This window comes from Astatotilapia calliptera, chromosome 13 (assembly GCF_900246225.1).
Source record: "Astatotilapia calliptera chromosome 13, fAstCal1.2, whole genome shotgun sequence".
Taxonomy (NCBI): Eukaryota; Metazoa; Chordata; class Actinopteri; order Cichliformes; family Cichlidae; genus Astatotilapia; species Astatotilapia calliptera.
Window position 1 is genome coordinate 7,078,622 of NC_039314.1, and position 21,959 is coordinate 7,100,580.

General features: G+C 43.4%; 1 protein-coding gene across 3 annotated transcripts in view; it reads right to left on the reverse strand.

Annotated features, from left to right (window-relative positions):
* The window catches only part of cdh23 (cadherin-related 23), a 195,409-nt gene that overhangs the window by 63,712 nt on the left and 109,738 nt on the right, over positions 1-21,959 (reverse strand). For all 3 annotated transcript variants that reach the window (XM_026191131.1, XM_026191130.1, XM_026191134.1), the window contains exons 12-13: positions 17,335-17,484; positions 16,637-16,795 (exon numbers count right to left, since the gene is read on the reverse strand). In XM_026191131.1, the coding sequence (XP_026046916.1) occupies positions 16,637-16,795; positions 17,335-17,484 (309 nt within the window). The remainder of the gene's footprint in view (positions 1-16,636; positions 16,796-17,334; positions 17,485-21,959) is intronic.

A 21,959-nucleotide genomic window follows, 5' to 3' on the forward strand; every position in this document is an offset into this window, starting at 1 on the left:
AATATTAAAGAGCCGCTGCTTTTGCGCATGTGTGTGTGTGTTTGTGTCTGTGTATCAGTGCGCGCTGGTATGTTAAGCATAAGTGTCCACGGGGATGCAGGAGCGGACACTGAGTAATGCATTTACTAACATTGTGCATAAGCTCTGATCAGATGAGCTATGAATATTAACCCAAAAAAAGCATTTCAGATTGGCTGTTTGGCACTTCTTTTCTTTTTTTAAACAACTAGGAACCAACATGCATACATTCAATTAGCATAGGTATAAAGAATTACCCGCCCTCTTTACATACAAGCCACTTTCAGCACAGTATTAATATGCTACACAGATACAAAAACATTTTCATTCTTAGGAAGCACAACAACACAACAAGCAAGAGAGAAACTACTATCAGTCTCTATGTAGTAAAAAAGTAGGGGATGAATCTTGACTGGACGATCCTCCCTGTTATTGTTGTTCCTACATGGCAGATCCAGACTGTCCTACAGCATTACAGAGGGTAATTTCTCACTTTATTGCAATAGCAAAAATGTTTTCAAACTGAATGAGCCTTTTTTTGACCAATAAAAGAGCAGATTCAACTCCGATACTAATCCAGGCATCATGATTGTCTAAAAAAAAGCTTTTCTTCTTTTCAGTATAATGATATTACCTCATTGCTGTCATATAATGACAAGAGCTTTCTAAAAAGCTTAAATGATGCTTAAAGCCAGGTTAACATTATTATTGTTGAGTCCCTAGGCGGGCACATATTCAGGTAGATACAAATTCAAAGACTGTATGGATCAGTGAATTTTTCGGACATTTATGATGTTCCTTAAAATTATGTAAATTAGCTGGCTGATACACCAATCAGGTATCACACTATGGCCACTTAGAGGTGAAGTGAATGACACTGATTATCTCTTCATCATGGCACCTATTAGTGGGTGGGATATATTAGTGAGCTAATGAACATTTTGTCCTCAAAGTTGATCCTTTAAAAGCAGGAAAACAAAAGCACAAGTAGTAAGTCAAATAGTAATGGCTTCACAACTTGGTCAGAGCATCTCCAAAACTGCAGCTCTTGTGGGATGTTCCCAGTCTGCTGTAGTCAGTATCTATCTAAAGTAGTCCAATGACAGAACACTGATGGATGAGCCACAGGTTCATGGGCAACCAAGGCTCATTTGTGTACATGGGGAGCGAAGGGTGAACCAGGGGGTTCAACCCAACAGACAAGCTACTGTAGCTCAGATTGCTAAAACTATACAGTGTCCATTCTGACAGTACACAACAAACAGTGTACCACAGTTTGTTGTTTGTGGGGCTGCCATGCCACAGACCAGTCGGGGTTCCCGTGTTGAAAGCATCAACACGGGAGGCTGTAGCTCAGGTGGCAGAGCAGGTCAGCCACTAATCAGAAGATCGGTGGTTCGATCCCAGGCTGCATCCTGGCTGCATGCCAAATATCCTTGGGCAAGATACTAACCCCGTGTTTGCCTACTGGTGGTGGTCAGAGGGCCCGGTGGCGCCTGTGTCCGGCAGCCTCGCCTCTGTCAGTGCGCCCCAGGGCAGCTGTGGCTACAATGTAGCTTGCTATCGCCAGTGTGTGAATGGGTGGATGACTGAATGTAGTGTAAAGCGCTTTGGGGTCCTATGGACTAGAAAAGCGCTATACAAATGCAGGCCATTTACCAAGAGTGAGCACATGAGCATCTGAACTGGACAACAGAGCAATGGAAGAAGGTGGCCTCGCCTGAGTCATGTTTTTTTTTTTACATCTAGGGAATGGCTGGGTGCGTGTGTGTTACTAGGGAACACCTGGCACCAGGATGCATTATGGGAAGAAGGCAAGCCATTCAGGTAGCGTGAACTGGACCATTGAGCAATGGTCTGCTGGGAAACCTTGGGCCCTGACATCCATTTAAATATTACCTTGAGACTTTTTGACATTACCACCTACGTAAACATTAGTGCTCCTTTTTATGGAAACAGAATAGCTGGGCTGGACGAACATGTCCAATCCATTTGGACTTACAGGATCTGTTGCTAACATCTTGGTGCCAGACAGCACAACACAACTTCAGGGGTCTCGTGGAGTCTGTGCCTTGATGAGTCAGAGTAGGTTTAGCAGCAAAATGGGGACCAGCGCTACATTAGGCAGGTGGGCATAATGTTGGTGTATCACTTAACATGATTATCTTAAGGTATATCTATGATATACATGATAACAAAACTGCACTACACTGCAGGTACCCAACAGCCTCCTAGAAGACACACCTATGGTATCAATTTCAAAATCCTATGTTGCCTGGTTCTCGAGTTATTGCATTCAAAACTTTGCGTGTCCACACCGCCTGCCTGACCAACGAGGCCTGGCCAATGAGATGATGACCACGTGTAAACTCAGTTGGTCCTTACCAGGTCTTAAAATTAGTTAAATACACGTTCAGATGAATAACAACACATGACATATTAAACTGGGTCATTACTTATTTAACAACCATTAAACAAAAATGGAGAGGCAACCTGGGAACCTTCCAGTCACCGAGATAACCACATACGCCTCTGTATACCACAGTACCCTAGTATCAAATCTGAGGCCATCTGTCCGACAGTTAAAGCTTGGATGAAATGACTTCACGCAACATGTCAATGATCCCAAGTTTAGCAGCAAATCTACAACAGAGCCACTGGGTGGAAAAAAAGAAAGAAAAGAAAAACAGAATCAAGGTGCTGAAATGGCCCAGTCAAAGTCCAGACCTCTACCTCAAGGAAAGTGTGCATAAACGAATGCCCACAAAACTTAATAAACTGAAGCAACGTGGCAAAGAAGAGTGAGAAAGAATTCCTCCACAACAATGTGAGCCTAATAAAGTATTAAAAGAAAGTGATTACTCCAAGTTATTGCTGCTACTAGGGTGTAATTAGTTTTTCACACACTGCTTCTGCATTTTGGCTTAGTTTTTGTTAAATAAATAATGACATTGTAACATGTCATGTTGTTCATCTACGGCTCTATTTAAGTCATTTTTGAACGTGGTAAGACCCAAACAATTTTTTTAATCATGTGCTGATATAAAAACATAAAGGTATCATATTATTTATTTTTTCACATATGTACTAATTTTCACATATTCTAATATGTGATTACCTCATTTTATCTTAAAGTTTGGAAATAAGGAGAAACCACTTACTTGGTTCTGACCAAGAGGGGAATAATGCAAACCAACAATGCAGTAAATAATCTTGTCAAACACTTATTTACCTATATGTGTGTTCAGTAGTTTCTAGCACAGTGTGTAAGTATGTGTGCCTGTGTGTTTGCGGCTGCATTTTGAAGATGGCCCACCAGGGTACACTGATTAAGAATGAAGGAGTTATCCTTCTGTTTGGTACAAAAACATAATTTGACCACCATCTGTTGCATTTTACAGCCACCTGACAGAGAGCACTGTGAGTTCAGTCTAGCCTGGTTATACTGTGATACCAGGGGCACAACTCCAGCAACTGCTGGTAAAGACTGAGACAGGTATGCAGAGTATCAGAAAAATGACAATGCAACTGCTGTATAAACAAGTCCAGCAACAATTAACAGCACAGTTGCATAGAGCTATAAAATATCAATGTTAAGTAAAAATGTAATAAGTGAAACACTAGCAAAGGTCTTTATGAATTAATTTATTCACAACTAATGTTCCATCTCAGCATGATTTTCTGTGCTTGGGGATCAGGATAATTTGACCTTAACAGTCAGGTGATAGACAAGGTAGGTTATTATTTTACCTGGTACAGACCGACTTGAGTGGAATTTGAAGTGTTCTAGCATAAGATGAATATAGCCTAGGCCACTTTTGAATTCCTGCACTTTAAAATTTATGGCCAGAACAGAATATTCATTTAAAGACATATGATTCATTACATTTTACAAAAGGATCATGAGCTTATTTATCCTTTCTCCCCTTTATTTTCTCTTTGAACATTACGAACCAGAAACAACAGCTTGATGGATTTAACATCTTCTTGTGCCTCACTTTGGACATATTATCACTTATTTTATAAATACATGCACTGCCAGAGCCAAAATAAATATGTTATCATTCACACAAACACACGCGAGGCAGACGAAGCTTGTTTGCTCCGACTCCAGCATGAAAATAAACACTATCGGTGTTTTTCACTGGATCACAACCACTCTAACTTACTGTCTAAATTACTAATTAACTACATTATGACAAACCCACATAGGTAAACAAATCTATACAAACAGATTATTAATATGAGTCTTACAGAAAAGAAAATAGAGAAGAGCCAAAAATAAATAAGGACTTTGGTTTTAGGCATCTTGTGTTGACCTTGAGGGTGTTCAGAGAGATTGATGTGTCCATGCATATATACATTGACCAGCCATACAATCACAGGGGAAAAACAGTAACAGGTGAGGGGACTAATTCCTGGTCATTCTGCTACAATCCAATGGTCTGCTGGGAAACCTTAGTGCAAGAGATTCATTTTACTTATGCTCACTCCACCTAACACAGTGTTTGAATCCCTAGCCTCCCTAATGATGGACAAGGCACTCTAGAACTGCTTAGGAAAGTGTTGCAGAACACAAAAGCATCCAAACCAACGACCCGAGTAACCTTAGCTATCCCAGATCCCAAGAGGATGCACAGCAAACACACCTGTTCAATGGAACAACCACCAAAAAACCTACAGGCCCCAAAGGGTCAAGCTCTGACCCTTCAGTACATGGAACCAGGGTCTCTGCATTTGATGTCATAGCATGTCTAGCAGAAAGAATGTGGCAGGAGATTTTTAGGTTCTGTGGATTGCTATATTTTTCCAAACATAGCCTGTTATGACAGTATCTTAGATTTTGCAGTATTTCCAGTTAGTTGTGAAAGGCAATCTGCTGTACCACTCCCAGCAAGTACATTTTCCCTTTCAGTGTAAACAGATCTGCCTCCAGGTCTTGGCAGGGTCTCTCCGGGTGATCTGCCGGGAGCAGTGGGTCTCTGTGGTTAGCATGCTCCTCAGTGCAAGTTTTATTTTCAAAACTAGTTCATTCAGTTGCTGACTCAAGCTAGACTGTCATATACTCCACTGCACGTGCCTTGAATTTGGCTACGCATAGATGTCCCTTATGTAGACCACTGAGGACTGTGTTTCTTAAACTTACAGCAATGACCAGGTATGCCCTCTTCATGCCTGTGCCAATATATTATACAAGAATCTTCCCGTGGACACTCTAAAATCACAACATCATTTATGTGACACATTAATCCATCCAGACCTACAACAACCTCTGACATCATGCTCTTTTAGAATAGGGGCCAAGTGATGTCATAAAGGTTGTTGGTTTAGCAAACTCTTTAGCTAGAGGGATTTACAAAAGACCCATGTTACAGTCAAGACTCAGTGAGCTTAGTGAAGTCAACACATATGTAAGGATCACTTGTCTTTTTAGACACCACCATCATACTGCTATCCAGTGGTTCATCAACTCTCCTTACTCCAGTCTTCTCCATTCACTCTAGGTCTTTCTTGGCTTTCAGAGTTAGTGATAAGGGAATCCATTGTGGGGTCTTTAAAGAGAACAGCATAGCACTGGGTTTCAGTTTGACGGTAAATAGGTGCTACCTCAGACCAAGACCATTGCACACCTTCAAATATTTGTTCTTCAGCGTCTCTAGGTTGACACTAACTACTTGAGCTACCAGGCCTAGCACCTCAACAACAGGTATGCTGAGCAGAGAAGAGTGCAGATGCCAAGGAATATGTTGTCTTCTTCCTGAACCTTATACACTGCTCTTGATGAGGCACACACTCTTTTATAATGGCAGATCGAACAGTTTGCTGGACACTCCACTTTTGGGGTCTGAGGGACTTTTCCACATTTCTAGCATTTAGACAGTCTACTAGTCTATACATGTTACTGGCTGGGCTTTTTTCCCCTCTTATTGAGTTTCTTCTTCTCGTGAAGATGTTTATCTCTGCTCATAACGCTATCTAACAAGCATGTCTCTCTTTTTCCCACAGTATCCCACCCACGTGTATATCTTTATATCCTAGAACCAGCCTGTCTTTGATTAGCTCATCATGAAACATGCAACATAATTGCAGCGTTCTGCCAAAGAATATAAATCAGTAACAGATGAGTCCACAGTTTCATTTTCTCCTTGTTTTCTCAAGTTAAAGGATGATTTTTCATATACCACATTTGTTTTGCCAATAAAAAAGCTGTGGAGTCCATCTCTCACCGTAGCATACTGACAGACAAGTTCAGCCCCTCCTCTTGGTGTCCGCTTCATCACCCATGCAGTACATGACTGAATGTTTACCTGGTTGTCTTCTGATGTTGTGTGGAGATTACTAGCTTGCTGAAAACACTCAAACTATCTACTCCATTTCACCCATTTCTAATGTTTGCTGAAGTCAAAAGGCTCTGGTGGCTTTAGCCAAGTGTCACACTTGGCCTGGAAACGGGGCCTTATCCACGCCCTGCAGCTGCTCTAACTCCATTGTCTGCGATCTCACCCAGGCTTTTCCAAACACCGGTATATACTATCCCACTTGTCACACCATGTTTCCTTACCATTTAAACTCATGGGAAATCATAGAGATCCAGTATCCTGGCACAAGCATCCATCATTGTGCACAACTTTAGTCCCTAGTACAACAAAAATAACATTACCCAGAACCGTCTGGGCCTCCTTATATTTCCGACATAACCATCGCACCACAGAGGACTGCTTGCTGGCTGTGGCTCAGCTGTTTGATATGGGAACTGGAAAGGATTGAGCTTTGGGAACGGCCAGTTGGTCTAAAGTCTTGAACACAGTAATAAAGACTGGATTGTGTAGTAACATCTTGCTCCTTAGACTGGTGTAGTTTAATTTCATTTCATTGTATTAATATAAAAATGTATCTTTTCAAAAAAAAAAATTGTTGCTTCCCTTTGGACTTTAAATATATTCTTTATACAGATTGTTGTTCGTGTATTATTGTGGGGAAAAATAAAATAAATTCTTTAGTTAATATTGGTGCTCCCATCTCTGTCCTTGGGCTAGGTTGCGCTGCTCTCCCCTGTGGACCCAAAACAAAAACGAATAAACTAATAACTAATAAATAAAATAAAAATCATATATATATATATATATATATATATATATATATGTTTCGACAGCAGATGGCAAAAGCTGCTGCCCACAATAAACAGTTTAATGACTGTAAGGCACAGGTCTTTTCTTTGTCATCTCAAAGAGTGTAGCTGATGAACAGAAATAGAAATTCTGTGTTGTCCCAGTGGCTGAGCCTTAACAGCAGATGTCTGAGGCAGGCCACATTTGATTATTTCTGGACGACTTCCTCCTTTGTAGCTCATAGAGACGGTACGAGAACCTCAGCATTTCACTGGCCCAAACTTAGGCTACGTCCACACGTTTTCTCTCAGTTTTGGCCTCCCGTCCACACTGAGATAACGTTTTCCCCGAAGGAAAATGCAGCGTTTTGAAAACGCTCTTGAAAACGAATACATTTGAAGACGGTGCTTTCACGTTGCAGTGTGGGCAGCGAAAACGGAGACTTTTGAAAACGATGACGCATTTTAGCAATGTGATGCAGTCATGTGACCAATTAAACAAAGATAGCAGTGGGCATTATACAGCAATTTTGTTTGCTCTCAATTTTGACAGCCCTATTAAAGATTAATATCAGTTTGTACAAGCTTCAGATAGCTTTTCTTCAAATTCCTTAATTCTCACTCACTTTTGCAACTTTGTACTTTTGTGTTACTCGCAGCAACAATTCCACCTCATTGTTAGTCCATTTACAAAAACTCGGTGCTTTTCCTCAAAATTTTGCAGTGACGTTTCAATGAGCCAGAAAGTAAATAAACGAAAGTGGTGTGCGGATCGATACTGAAATATCGATTCTTCCGATACTAGTAATTTATGTTCTAGAATCGATTCTCATATTAAAATATCGATATTTTAGTACTTTGGGGTAAATTTGTAGTTTATCATTAACAGGAACACAGTGGAAAGAAACTATATCATTCGGATCTTCTAAATTTGAAGGAACTACTTCCTCTTACGCCTTTCATAGTCATATGCAAAATACGGCTGTATAAATGTGTCGCAGCCCCTGGCATGTGCACTCAGAACAATGGCTGAGCGTAAACGGAGTCATGTGTGGACGTATTTTACCTCCACAAACAGCCAAGACGCGGTTTCCGATACATGTGGCAAGACAGTGAGGTGTTGTGGCAACGCCACTAACCTCGTCAAACACCTCAGAGTAAATCATATCACAGAATATGATGAGCTTATGTTGAGGCGAAGTGAAGAGGAGGAGGACAGGTGCTGCTAGGGCGAGACAGGCGTCTCTCGCGGAGTCCTTTAATGCTGCAGGCAGGCAACGTGTTCAAACAGTGCACAACTTCAAGTTTTTTTTTATTTCTATATGATTATTCTGTACAGTAGTCTGATGTCCTGTAATCATTATGAAGCGATATACTTATATTATTATTACTACAATTACATAATACAATTATATATTGTGGCGTGTTGGGGGAGCAGCTAGTTCTCTCCCATCATGCCTTGGGACATGTGCTGCTGTTTATATGTTCTTGTTTTATTGTTTATGGTTATGTTACTTTTAACTGTTATCTTGAATGTTGTGTTTACGCTGTGGTGCAGAGTCACTGACAGTTGTTGTTTTGTAGAGAGAGTGCTGTACCCTGAGTGAGTTCTGTTGTGCTGTTGTTGACCCCTGAGGCACACTGTAGCAATGGCAAGTGTTTTAATATAGAGCTCCCCCTACCAGTTTGGGGTTGAACAGCAAGTTCAATCTCTCTGTGAGCTTCTTTGTTAAGGTTCCTCTGAATGCCACATAGGTGTCAAAAGAGGGCTTCCAAGAGCATGGCCACTATTTTGAAAGAGGAAGAGGAGCTGAGGAAGATTGAGGAGCTTATCACCTGCCTGGAAGCAGTGAATGGAGCACAACCAAAGAAGTAGGGAGATCCCCGGGCAGCAGCAAACCAGCCAGGGGAAGATCTGTTGGGCTTACCAGATGGAGCCTCACACCCCTGCCCACTGGGAAGCTGTTGGAGCTGCAAAGGCATGCTGCAGGCTCCAAGACAACGAGCAGCCAGCCAGCCTCCACTCAGGGTGATGCCTGGGAGCAGCACACCCTCATTGCTGGCAGCTGAGGGGGACAACGCCAATGCCTCCTGGACCAAGTACAGCCGACACTGCCACCAGGGGCTCCTGTCTGGGGGAGCATGAAGCTGCCACGCTATAATGGGGAGGCACCTCCAGAGACCTACCTTATCCAGGTACAGCTGGCTGCTCAGCTAAATGGATGGTCAACAGAGGAGACAGCTGTCCAGGTTGCCCTCACCTTGGAAGGCAGGGCCCTGCAGATCTGCACAGATCTTCAGCCAGAAGAGTGTTTAAGTTGGCCTGCTGTTGCCAGAGCAATGCGGAGCAGGCTTGGCCTCCGTACACATGCAGATGATGCCTGAGATAAACTTGCCAGCTGCCCAAGGAGACAAGAGGAGAGTCTGGGTGCCTATGCTGCCGACCTTCGTCTTTACGCACGAAGACGGTACCCTGGTTTTGATGCTGCAGCACAAGAAGAGCTTGCTCTCCAGGCTTTCGTTTGGGGTCTCCAGCCAAAACGACTACAAGAGCACATCCGTCTGCATGCACCGGAAACCCTGGCAGCAGCTCTAACTGAGGCAGAAAGAGTGGAGCATGTGCTCAGCTCAGGTGCACGCAGCCCTGGCACAAGTCACCGAGTGTGTCAAATGAAGTACAAAAGGAGCAACCAGGAGGATATGGCCCTCCAAACCACCATCACACCACCCTGGCGATCTCGGCGAGGGAATAGGCCAGCAGGTGGCTAATCCAGGGACAACTGCCATCGGTGTGGAGAACCAGGCCACATTGCACGCCTGGCACCCCAGCTGCCGTTAAACTAAGGCGGGGTGGCACAATGGAAGAACTGCCCCCCCACCACCAATCTGTCCTCCGAATCACACTTGCGGGTTGGCTGGCTTGCCAGACACAGGGACTGTATCCGGACTGTGACCTTGCTGGCACCACCTGTAGAGCCCTGATAGAAACTGGATCTACGCTTTCCTTGGTACAGGCAGGAGTCCTCCCTGGTACTGACAGCCCAAGACTGCAGGGTTGGCAGCCTACTCAGCTCCACATCACCACAGTCACGGGGGAGCGTGCCAAAGTTAAGGGGGAAAGATCCCTCCTGGCGACTGTTGCTAACTGCACTGTGGACCACCAGTTCTGGCTAGCCGGCATCCAGGACCAATGCATCAGTGGTCTGGACCTGCTGGCCAAATGGGAGGCCACAGGGTACGTGTCCAGAGGAATCCTTTACCTGGGCACGGAGGCTGTGAAGCTCCACACCACCAAGGAAGTCCCGCTGCCTGCCTCCACTTTTTCAGCCAGTGTCAGGAAGCCTGAGGACCTGTCGCCGCTGGCGGTGGAAAGGGCCTCTCCTTCACCAGCAGTACAGCAACTGTCCACAGAGACCAAGCAAGCTGTCGAGGACTTATACCAGAGGAGCTGCGAGGGTCTCCAGGCTGATCAGCAACGGCAGCTGTGGGAGATACTCGACTTGTTTGCCGACATCTTTGCAGCCAAAGATGCGGACTGCATGCAAATCAGGCTGGTACAACATGACATTGACACTGGGGATGCACGGCCCATCTGCCTCTGCCCTCGTCGCCTTCCCCTTGCCAAGCGTGCCGCAGCAGAGCAGAAGATCAGGGAAATGGCAGAGGTGGGCATCATCGAACCCTCAGACAGCCCCTGGGAAGCCCCGGCCGTACTGTTTCGGAAAAAGGATGGTACCTGGCAGTTTTGTGTTGACTATCGTCTACTCAACAGCATCACATGCAAGGACTCCTACCCATTGCCCTGGATTGACGATGCCCATGACGACATTGCTGGGTCCTGCTGGTTCAATTCCCTCAATTAGCGCAGTGGCTACTGGCAGGTGGAGCTGACGCCAGAGGCCCGCCCAAAGACTGCTTTCTCCATTGGTCAGGGACTATGGCAGTTTAAGGTGATGCCCTTCGGCCTCTGCAATGCCCCAGCCACATTCGAGCACCTAATGGAGAGGGTTCTACATTCCCCACGACCGCTGTGTGGTCTACCTGGATGACCTCCTTGTCCAAGCAACAGACTTCGAGAAAGCTTTGGCTAACCTGACTGCTGTTTTCCATGCTATCCGCCAGGCTGGCCTTCGTCTCCACCTCAAAAAGTGCCACCTCTTCCGAAAGGGGACGACTTTTTTGGGTCACATTGTCAGCAGAGCTGGGGTTTCCACTGATCCTGCGAAGGTGGCTGCTGTGAAGGACTGGCCCATTCCAGGCAATACTGCTGAGTTGCGGAGCTTCCTTGGCCTGGCATCATACTACCGGCGTTTTGTCAAGGGCTTTGCTACCATTGCAAGCCCCCTGCACTGGCTCACACAGGAGGGCCGAGAGTTCCACTGGAGTGAGGACTGCGCTGTGGCGTTTGATTGGCTCCGATCTGCACTGGTTGAGGCACCGGTGCTAGCCTACCCAGACCTGCATCTTCCTTTTGTCGTGGACACCGATGCCAGCAACACGGGCGTGGGGGCTGTCGAGAGCTGCTGACCATCATCCTGGGCCTCTGCCATTTCAGACCCTACCTCTACGGGAAGAAGTTCCTCCTGTGCATAGACCATGCATCCCTCACTTGGCTGCTCAGCTTTAAAGAACCGGAGGGACAGCTAGCCCGGTGGTTGGAGACGTTGTAAGATTACCACTTTGAGGTTCGTTACCGGGCGGGACGTCTCCACACCAATGCAGATGCCCTCTCCCGACGCCCTTGTGAGGAAGAACAGTGCAGGTACTGCCAACACCTGGAGGACCAGGAGGGCATGACTTTAGTGATAGCGTCACCACAGGGTGGCCATGAGAATGACTCTGTTCCAGGTGGGCACTGTAGCAGTCTTCAGGTCCAGTCCGCTGCAGGGCACACTGAGGGTCTGGAGGCCATGGATCCCAAACAGCTGCAACATGACCAGAACCAAGACCCTGCCCTTTCACAGGTTCAGTGTTGGATTGGGGCCGGTCAGAGACCATCATGGCCAGAAGTATCTGCACTGGACCTCAAGACCAAGGCTTTCTACTCCCAATGGGCTAACCTCACAAGCCGGAACGGCCTCCTCTATCACCGCTGGCAGGCTCCCGGGGGTCACCATGAGGTCTTCCAGCTCTTGGTACCTCAACAGTTGCGGTCCAGGGTCCTCCAGCTGGTCCATGGTGTGGCGGGGGCAGGACACTTTGGAGTTACCAAGACTCTGCGGCGACTTCGGTCTCGGTTCTACTGGCCCAGGTGTCGCCAGGATGTAGAGCTCCATGTCCATCTGTGATGCCTGCACGTCTCAGAAAGGGCCTTCCCAACACTCTCATGCCCCCTTGCAGCAGTATCAGGTGGGGGCTCCCATGGAGTGGGTCGGAGTCGACATCCTGGGACCCTTCCCCACCACTGGCCAGGGGAAGCGCTACATCCTGGTTGCCATGGACTACTTCACTAAGTGGCCTGAGGCCTATTATGCAGTCCCTGACCAGTGTGCGGGGACCCCGGGTTGGACTACCTCCACAACCTCCTGGCCCGGCTATGGGAGGTGCACCAGTTGACCAGGCAGGCTCTCCGAGACGCAGGCTCCCAGCAGAAGCGAGCTTCTGATAGCTGCTGCAAGGGGGAAGGACTCTCGCCAGGTCAGCATGTGTGGGTCTACAGCCCGGAAAGGAAGAAAGGGCTTTCCCCCAAACTGATGAGCCAGTGGGTTGGACCCTGCACTGTTCTGGAGAGGCTGTCCGACGTGGTCTACAGGGTGTGGCTGGTCAAATGGAACAGGGTGGTCGTACTCCTTCGTGATCGCCTGGCACCCTATCAGCCCTTGAGTCCAGAGACTTTGCTATGGACATGTTGGTTGCTGGGGACAGCTAACCACTCAGGTGGGGGCTGTGTGGCATGTTGGGGGAGCAGCTAGTTCTCTCCCATCATGCCTTGGGACATGTGCTGCTGTTTAGATGTTTTTGTTTTATTGTTTATGGTTACATTATTATGAAGTCACTGACAGTTGTTGTTTTGTAGAGAGAGTGCTGTACCATGAGTGAGTTCTGTTGTGCTGTTGTTGACCCCTGAGGCACATTGTAGCACCAGCAAGTATTTTAATAAAGAGTTCTTCCTACCAGGCTGGGGTTGAACAGCAAGCTCAATCTCTCTGTGAGCTTCTTTGTTACGATTTCTCTGCATGCCACAATATTGTATTATGAAATACAATGAAACATTACATTTTTGTCGATACCACCCTGAATTTTACTTGGTATCGGATCGGAAAGGAAATCAGTGGTATCGCACATCACTAATAAATGGCAGACAGAAATGAGGCAGGTCGAATCTTCTTGCGTTTCACGCATGTGCAGTACTGGAATGTGGACGCACAACTCCGTGAAAATGACTGAAAACGCTAGTGTGGACGCCGAGCGTTTTGAAAACGCCATTTTCAAATCTATGTGTGGACGTGGCCTTAGAGCAACCCCCCACCTGGGATAGGGTGCGCAGCTGCTGATGAAGGTTAAGGTGTTAGGAAATACCACCATTAAAGGGGTGGGGGATGTCACAAGGTAGAATATTTGGGTTTATGTCCTTTGCCTGTTTATTTTGTGCTTGTAGCATTTTAGCTTTTTTTTCTGCTTGTTGTTGGTTTTATTTGTTTTTAGATGTCTTGATTTTAATTGATATATGTGTAGTTTTAATAACCTGCCAGAATTAATGACTGTAAAATTGACCTAAATAAAGAGTGTGAGAGAAAGCTGCCAAGGATTTCAGCCTGGGGCAGGTCACTGAGGAACATTTAGTAGCTGCAATATGGAGATATAGGTGGGAGAGCTGATCAATACCCAGAGATATTATAAGTAGCCTAAAGCAGAGGAACATGGGGAATGCCAGCGTAAGATGCCAAAGTAGAAGATATGCTGCCACAAACACCTTGCCATTACTAACCGACCATAACGAGACCCAAAGCTAGATGCTATAGTCAAATCTGGAGGAGCCAAAGGGCAGAGCCCAGAGCTTCACACACCTCTGTTAGTAACCTGTTTCAACTCTTTGTAAAGCAGCTGGACTAGTGTCGGGATAGCAGGAGTTCCAGAGGGGCATTCGGGATTAGGAGCTGTGTCGGTATCAGAGTTGTTTGCAGCAGCTCTGTTTTACCAACAGCACTGCCCAGTGTTGTAGTATCAGGAGGGAGGCACAGTGTTGAGGGAAGAGGTGTGTTTGCTGTCTGTGGCAGGCTGTTTGATATGGGGATGGGAAAGGATCATGCTTTGATCTGAAATCTTGGACAGAGTAACACAGACTGGACTATGCTGTAACAGCATGTTTGTCAGGCTGGTGTAGTTTATTTTATTTCATTTGTTTTAATGTACCGGTGTATATCTTATGAATAAAGTTTTTTTGACAAGTTAAGTTTCTTTTCCTTTAGTATTTTAATGCTCAACTGTTTTACTCTTTTTAGTCACTTTTATTGACTTTTATCGAGTCAGGTTACCTTCTATTTACAGATTGTTTTCCTTTTATTATCGAAAGGGAAATTAAAATGTGTTTTTTTCCAAACACATCCTTGCTCCAGTCTCTGTCCTTGGGCTAGGTTGCATTGCCTTCCCTTGTGGAATCAAAACAAAAACTAATAACTTAGAAACAAGATTTCCCCGGCTCTTTAAAACCTAGGTGGCAATATCATTAATAAAGCAAGTGGAAAGTTACCACTTAGCCTTGGCCCCACAGAGCAAAAGAGCACAAACTTCACCACAGATACAGAATTTGCAAGATGAAGAAAACACGATTCCAGTCAGCAAAAGCACTGTAATGGCCATCAAGTAGTATTACTGACATCAGACTATGTGTAGAAGTCTCTAAACATGAAAGCGTATAGATGACTAGAGATTTTAGAGGAGCTGCAACATGTCAGTGGGAATATTCAAGTCTGGAGCTGTTTGCCTTTTCCTGGAGTTGGACACCTGCACCAAATGGATTCCTCTCTTGCCAGAGACAAGTGCTCTTTCATTTCTGTAGAGACAGGAGACGCCATCTGCATCTTTGCAAAGAAAATTTCATAGTGCAGAAAAAAGAAAGAATCCCAACTGAAACAGAAAATACTTTCCAAGCACCATGTGAAGACCAAAGAAGGTCAAAGAGTACAGACAGTCATGGACTTTCATCTGACGTCAAAAGTATAAGCTCCACAGCTTTAATATTAAATACTGTATATACTGTACCCTGTAGGTGTGTATGTGTCTGTTATTTCTCAGTCTCAAAACCCACCTAGAAATGTGTACTATATTAAACGCCTCTTTAAAATGCATGTTACGTCTCAATCTCAGAGGACTAATGTCTATATCAGTGCAGTTTTGTGTGTGTTTGATAACAGGTCAGACAATCGAAACCTTTATCTAACAGGGTATACGAGTTCTGTCAGTCATGCCAGTGTATATTCCTCACTGAAGCCGTCACATTTCATTCTGTTTACAGTCCACTCACTCCCCACAGCCAGATATCAGGATTCCAAGGCAAACCACATGCTGCAGCACGAGGCCAACACCAGCTATACTTATTGGGTATTAGACGGCCCTGCAATCTCCGTTTCATGAACAACTGGTCTATAAACACTATTGATTTTCACACTGTGGTTTTTGGCACATGTTTCTAGTGGATTGTGGGCGTTCATCACAGCGATGACTAGTAATGAATAATAATGCAGACTTATGAGGAGACAGTCAGAGATGCTTTTGTTTTTTTGTTTCCTCATCTGATTAAAGCAGTGGCTGCAGGTGCTAAATGGTGGGACCCTGAGATCATGAGGTGGAGCAGCTACAAAGCTACTTCAAGCTATGTGAAACTACATAACAATGATAGACATGGAGGAAATAAATAATGCAACATATGATAAAAAAAATATCCTAAACTCAATTCTTAAATTGCATTATTTTGTATGGAGTCATGCCATTATTATTGACATCTGTAATTTCAATACAATATGAAAAGCAATACACCTTAACCTCCTCTGATAACAACAATCCAATTAGAACTGGCATTTCTACAATATGCTTCAATTTGTTACAGATCAAAGAAGTTTAGCGTAATATGAAACTTTAAATCTTAATTCTGAAGGTAATTTTATCTGGCCCAAACAATGATATGGACTAACCACACTACTGTTCTCTCCCTAAACCACTGTGCTGTCAGTAATTTGGTTAACTGTGGCCCAGTATAGTAGATGAGAAGGTAACTGCGTTTTTCATTTGTGTTTTTCAGTTTCAGGCACTGCCTTGCTTGGGTCACATTAAATTCTTACTCGTACGGGAAAGTCTCAAGAGAGTACCGGGTCACGTGGGCTAAACAAACACTTCAAGATTTCATCCCCAATAAAGCAAGCCCTGTAAAAGTTACTAGTACAAGCCAGGTTTTATTGTAATCTGTTTGGAGCCATGTTAAGTTTCTCTCCAGGAATAAATCCCCACTCTGTGAGTAATTTATCACGTTCCCAGCTGTGTAAACACCACACAGCGGTTCACTTAGAAACTCACCAGGATGCGCAGCAGCGATGTACCAGGTGGTGTGTTTTCAGGGAGGCTGATGTTGTAGAGGGGTCTGCTGAAGATGGGGCGGTTATCATTCTCATTGATTAGTTCAATAAAGATGCGAGCAAATCCCACATGATCCGACATGGATTCATTTGCATAAAGCTGAGAGAGAGAGAGCAAGGAACAGAAGCAATGAATACACACAGACACATGAATGTTTCCTCAGATATAAAGAATGATTAAAGGAAAAAACAACAGATTATTATGCATGGAGGCTGTTGGTTGCATTCTAAAAAGTGTAATCTGAATTTGCTACTGAAATAATTTATTTAAGATTTACAGTGTGCTACTCTGATTCTATAAACAACTCGGGGTTAAACTGAGGTGACAAAATAGCAATTTCACTGTTCAAACAACTCGGTGCTGTTTAGAAAGAGATATTGCTCCAGTCTAACTGTGCCTTGTGTCCAAACAAATCAAAACACTTTTCAAGAAACATAATGAAGTTACATTCGGATTTTCTTTTTCACAGCTCTGGCTTGGTCCACAGTTCATTTCCATTGATTATAAATCTTTAAGCTACTTTAGGCTTTTTAATAGATATTATCAAAAAAACCAACAGCTATGCTTTGTTGGGGTGATGCAGGTTTCTCAGGTAAATCTACAGGGCACAACTACTCAAACTAAGTTGAAAAACTTACTGAAAAACTGAAGCTGCGAATCTGTTCGTAGTCCAGCGGCATGGCAACCCTCATCCTGATGTCGGCACGCCCTTGCACCGCTGTGGGGGAGATGGTGAAGTATTCTGAATTGTTTCCTGTCAGAAACACTTGGAACATGCTGTGCACCCCCTGCCATAGGAAGGATAAGAGAGAGGATAGAATAAGAGCAAGAAAATTGTGTTTTTAAAAGATGGAGCACAGTCAGGTGGCAATATATACTGAGTCTAACCTATGAGTGAGAAATGTGCAGTATACGATACATGGCACTGTATATTTAGCAAGTCAAAAGAAATCACATTTAATTATAGGGGGAAAAAACATGTCTATCTATCTCGACAGGATAGATAGACAGCATACATATTTTTCACGCATTTATGGCTGTTGTACCTAGAATGATGTATATCAAAAGCCTGCACATAGTCTAGTAGTGTTAGGTAATAACATGTACTAACAACAGTGTAATAACTGTATGATGTTCATGTGTTTTCATTTAAATATTTCTCTGTCTTTGCTGGTAAAATGATAAAATTGCAGCTATACTAAAGATTAATGTATCGCTGATGACAGGACACGAGATACTTGTAATTTATACCTGTACAAATGCATGAATGATGTGGAAGGGTTATTCTCTTTTTCTGACAACGCTGTATTTTATTCTGTTGTATATAGTATCTTATTCTTCTTATCTTATCGTATTCCAGTGTTTTTCTTAATTTTTGCTACTGTAACTTTGCACTGTCCACTTTCTGCTGTAACACAACAAATTTCCCATGGGTGGGACTAATAAAGGTTTTCTTATCTTATTTTATTTTATTCCAAACTTTTCTTTCAATATGTCACATGTTTGTGTTCGTACTTTAAAATAATAGATTATTAGAGTTTTATATTTTCTAATTAGTTTTTTTTCTGGTTATTATGATCATATATCATATATCATATATAAATCTACATAGCCAAATACAAACACAGCCTCAACAGGGTCACTTTGATATGAACATATTTCATATTTCTGGTATTTTATTAGTTAGTTTTCTGAGCACACAATATTATTTCAGTTAGTTCATTTATTTTCTTGAAAGTCCCCCCCCCCCCCCACCTAGTTTTAATTTTGAGTTGTATTTAATTAACAATAATAAATGATCTTCAAAACCAGGATCAGCATGTAGGCAGCAGCTTTTTTATTGTCAGTCTTGAGCAGGATGTTTCTTTTCTGAGAACAACTGTGAAATATGTTGAACGCTCATAATGAAGCAGTTATAAAAAGGCACACCAAACAATGCACCAGTGAAGAAAATGTTAAATCGAGACGGAACAAGCCAACTCGAAAATTCCTTCAGGATGCATTTGGCGTGGAGGAGTGCACTTTGTACAAAAAGAACAAAGTGACAAGCCAGAATATTAATAACAGTAACACTGAAAGGTCCAACTGTGATCAGACATAAGAATCAAATCATAGCCCATACCACAGATTCATCACTTCTCCGTCTGTAAAACTTGGGTCACAGTTTAAGTGATACACAGAATTTATTCCCCATTTATTTCCCACAGAGCTCTAAGAGTAAGTCAGACTGCATGAATACCTAGCCAGAGAAGAAAACCATATGCTTTGCGCACATTGTGTGTTTTATGAGAGAGGAAAAGGGGTTGACGTGATCCCTGGTGACAACCATGACTATCTACCTCAATCCAGCTACATTCGTTTGTGTTTGCTTTCTAGCTCACTGCAGCGTAAGTTGCCAGCACAATGTTTATGATTATGTAGATTATGTGAACATGAAGACTGATTTAGAAATACTATGTTTTGTGTCATTGCAGTTATGTGTAATGAAAAAGTATATATATGAAATTTGGAATAATGGAGGGGAAAAAAACCCCAACTCATCTTTTCCTTCTCCACTTCTTTTTCCTCAGATAAATCCCCACGTGCAGATGCATTATGGGTAAATATAAACCAGTGACATCACATCTCTGAAATACCTGTGGCTTTCTTGAGCGGGAGAAAAAACCCCATCTCTAGGTCCTTCCTGTCTTGATGTATAAAGCTTCAGGGCAGCCAATCATGTAGCCATTGTGGCAGACAGAGGAAGACGGGTGGCGTGGTCAATTGGCATTATGCTGCCAGTTGAAATAGCCCCCTTGTTTTTGTTTTCGTCTGTGGGAGAACCATTGTGGCTGATGACTCCTATTTAAAAGACCATCCAATATGCAGGGATGTCACCTCAAACTGCCCATAAATGTAATTGCCCGTCCATTTGCTTCTGCCTTTAGAAGCCCCCAATAAAAGCATCCTGTCAGATGCAACTGCCACAAAGTTTAGTGACAAGCTCCAGCAGCAAAAAGTTTTTAAAGATGCTAGCCAAGTAGAAGAGGATATGAAGGCAGCGACAGGCAGAGAGGTAACTACCACTTGTGTCATAGTCTAAGAAAAGAAATGTCTGCCTATAATCCCTTACACATGGAAGGAGTGAGATTACAGAGCAGGTGTAGTGGAGTGTGAATGAGTTTGTGTGTATCGGCAATGACATGCAGGTTTAAAAGATCAAAAAAGCAATAAAAAACTGCAAGACAAAAAACACCTCGTGGGCTTTACTCCTTGCAATTGATGTACTCGTGGCTCTATCACAGCAGAGTAACAATGCAAGACTGGTAGAGTTTAAAATGCCCCGGAATACGTTTTCTGCATTTTCTCTTTATATTTTTTCCATGTGACACTTTGCTTTTTAAGCTCTTTTTGATGTCTTTTGTTTTGTTGCATGATGATGACTTAACAGTGAGCTGGGGCTGCTAATGCGCCGATTCTGGTAAGTGCTTTCGAATGCAGCATCTACGGCGAATCTAGTAAATTAAAACCGTCTCGGAGCCATTCCCCCATTTGCAATAAGCAATCTTAGCCCAGATATGTTAGGTGCCTGGAAGCCTCCCCTGAGCGAACGCTGATATTGGTGGTGGTAAAATGTTGGTTGCTAACCTACAGAGAGACCTCTTATCTCATGCCAAGGTGTCTGGGTCGTCACCCCACCTGCGTGCAGCAACACGCTTGCAGTGCTCTCTTCTCTGCTTGCTGCTGGAACACAGGCAGAAGCAAACACGCCATCCCTAGAATGGATAAACAGACCTGCTGCTAAATATTCCTGCTATCTCTCCTTTCAAGTGCTGTATTCCTCTCCTGACTGTTTTCTTCCTGCTCCACCAATTACTACGACTTATGATTTTGCTCCTCTCCTCTCCCCTCCGCAAGTCTGTTTCTCTTTATTCTCTACCTTCTTTTCTATCCACTTGACTCACAGTTATCTGTCAAATTCCACCCTGGCGGCTGCTGCGCCTGAATCAATCAGAGTTGACTAGTTTTCAGCTTATCTGCACCCTAGGTGATTGATTTTCCTCGTTAGGTATAATTTGATGCTCTATCCCATCTCTTCCAGAGCAAATTAAATTGTAGTCGAGTCCAATGCGCTGGTGTGAGCGAGCGTGTGCATATGTGAGCGAGGGAGAGAGAAAACGAGTGAGACAGAGCAAGCCTAAAATGTTTGACTTCTGTGTATATTTTGGTGTCTGAGTGTATGTGACTGCGTGTCACCACAGTAGGCTGATAGATACAGTAAATGGGAAGTGGCGGGCAAACCAAAGGAGGCTGTAGCACACTCCTGCTGACAATCCACACAATCCACATGACATAGTGAAATATAGTTTCACAGAGTGGCTGATGTTCTTTTTTGGCTGTGCATTTATAAACAAGATAACAAGATAGATTAAAATGTATCTTGTTAGCTTGTTAGTGCCGATCTATTCCAACTGAAAGTAAAAAGTCTGAAATCTGATAAAAACAAACTTTGAACTATCAATTCTGCGTGTTCCAATCAGGTTTATTTATTGCACTAATCACATTCTCTTCATACTGAATATTGGATCTGCTTGTATGATGCAGGAATGCAAAAATACATCTAACATTTTGTCACATCCTGATTTACTCTTGTTCTCTTTTACACTAGCATACTGTACTGTACAATAGAACTATGTAGCAAAATTAAAGGTCTAAGGCAGACAGAATATTAGAATGTGGTAAAGACAGCATCTTTTATCTGATATAATCTTTAAAAGCATGCCAGGATTGAACTAATCAGTATCCCACATGCAAAGACAACTTACAAAAGATCAATGATAATATTTTAGTATGTCTGTATCTTACCAAACAAGAAATATACTGTCACATTTACCTATTTTCCTCAGTTATGGCACTGATGAATGCCTAAAGACATGCTTTGTCTTTGTTGCATGATTTCATGATTTTATCCAGTTAGACATTTCATGTTTCCCCAAAATTAAATTAAAAGATTTCTAACAAAACAAACAACAGATTTCATCTATCTTTGCTTATTTTCTATAAATTTTTAGCTTGAAGATGTCACACTGTGTCCATTATTCAAATTATTGCAGTTCAGTAATGATATGAATAGATAAATACTCACTTGTAGCATTTTGATTAATTACCACATTTCTGACAAAAGCCCCACCAGGTTTACAAGAAATGGTCGATTGATCATAATCCACCCAGGGCTATCACCACAGGTGGGTAAGCCATCAGCATTACTAAAGGGGGAAATTTC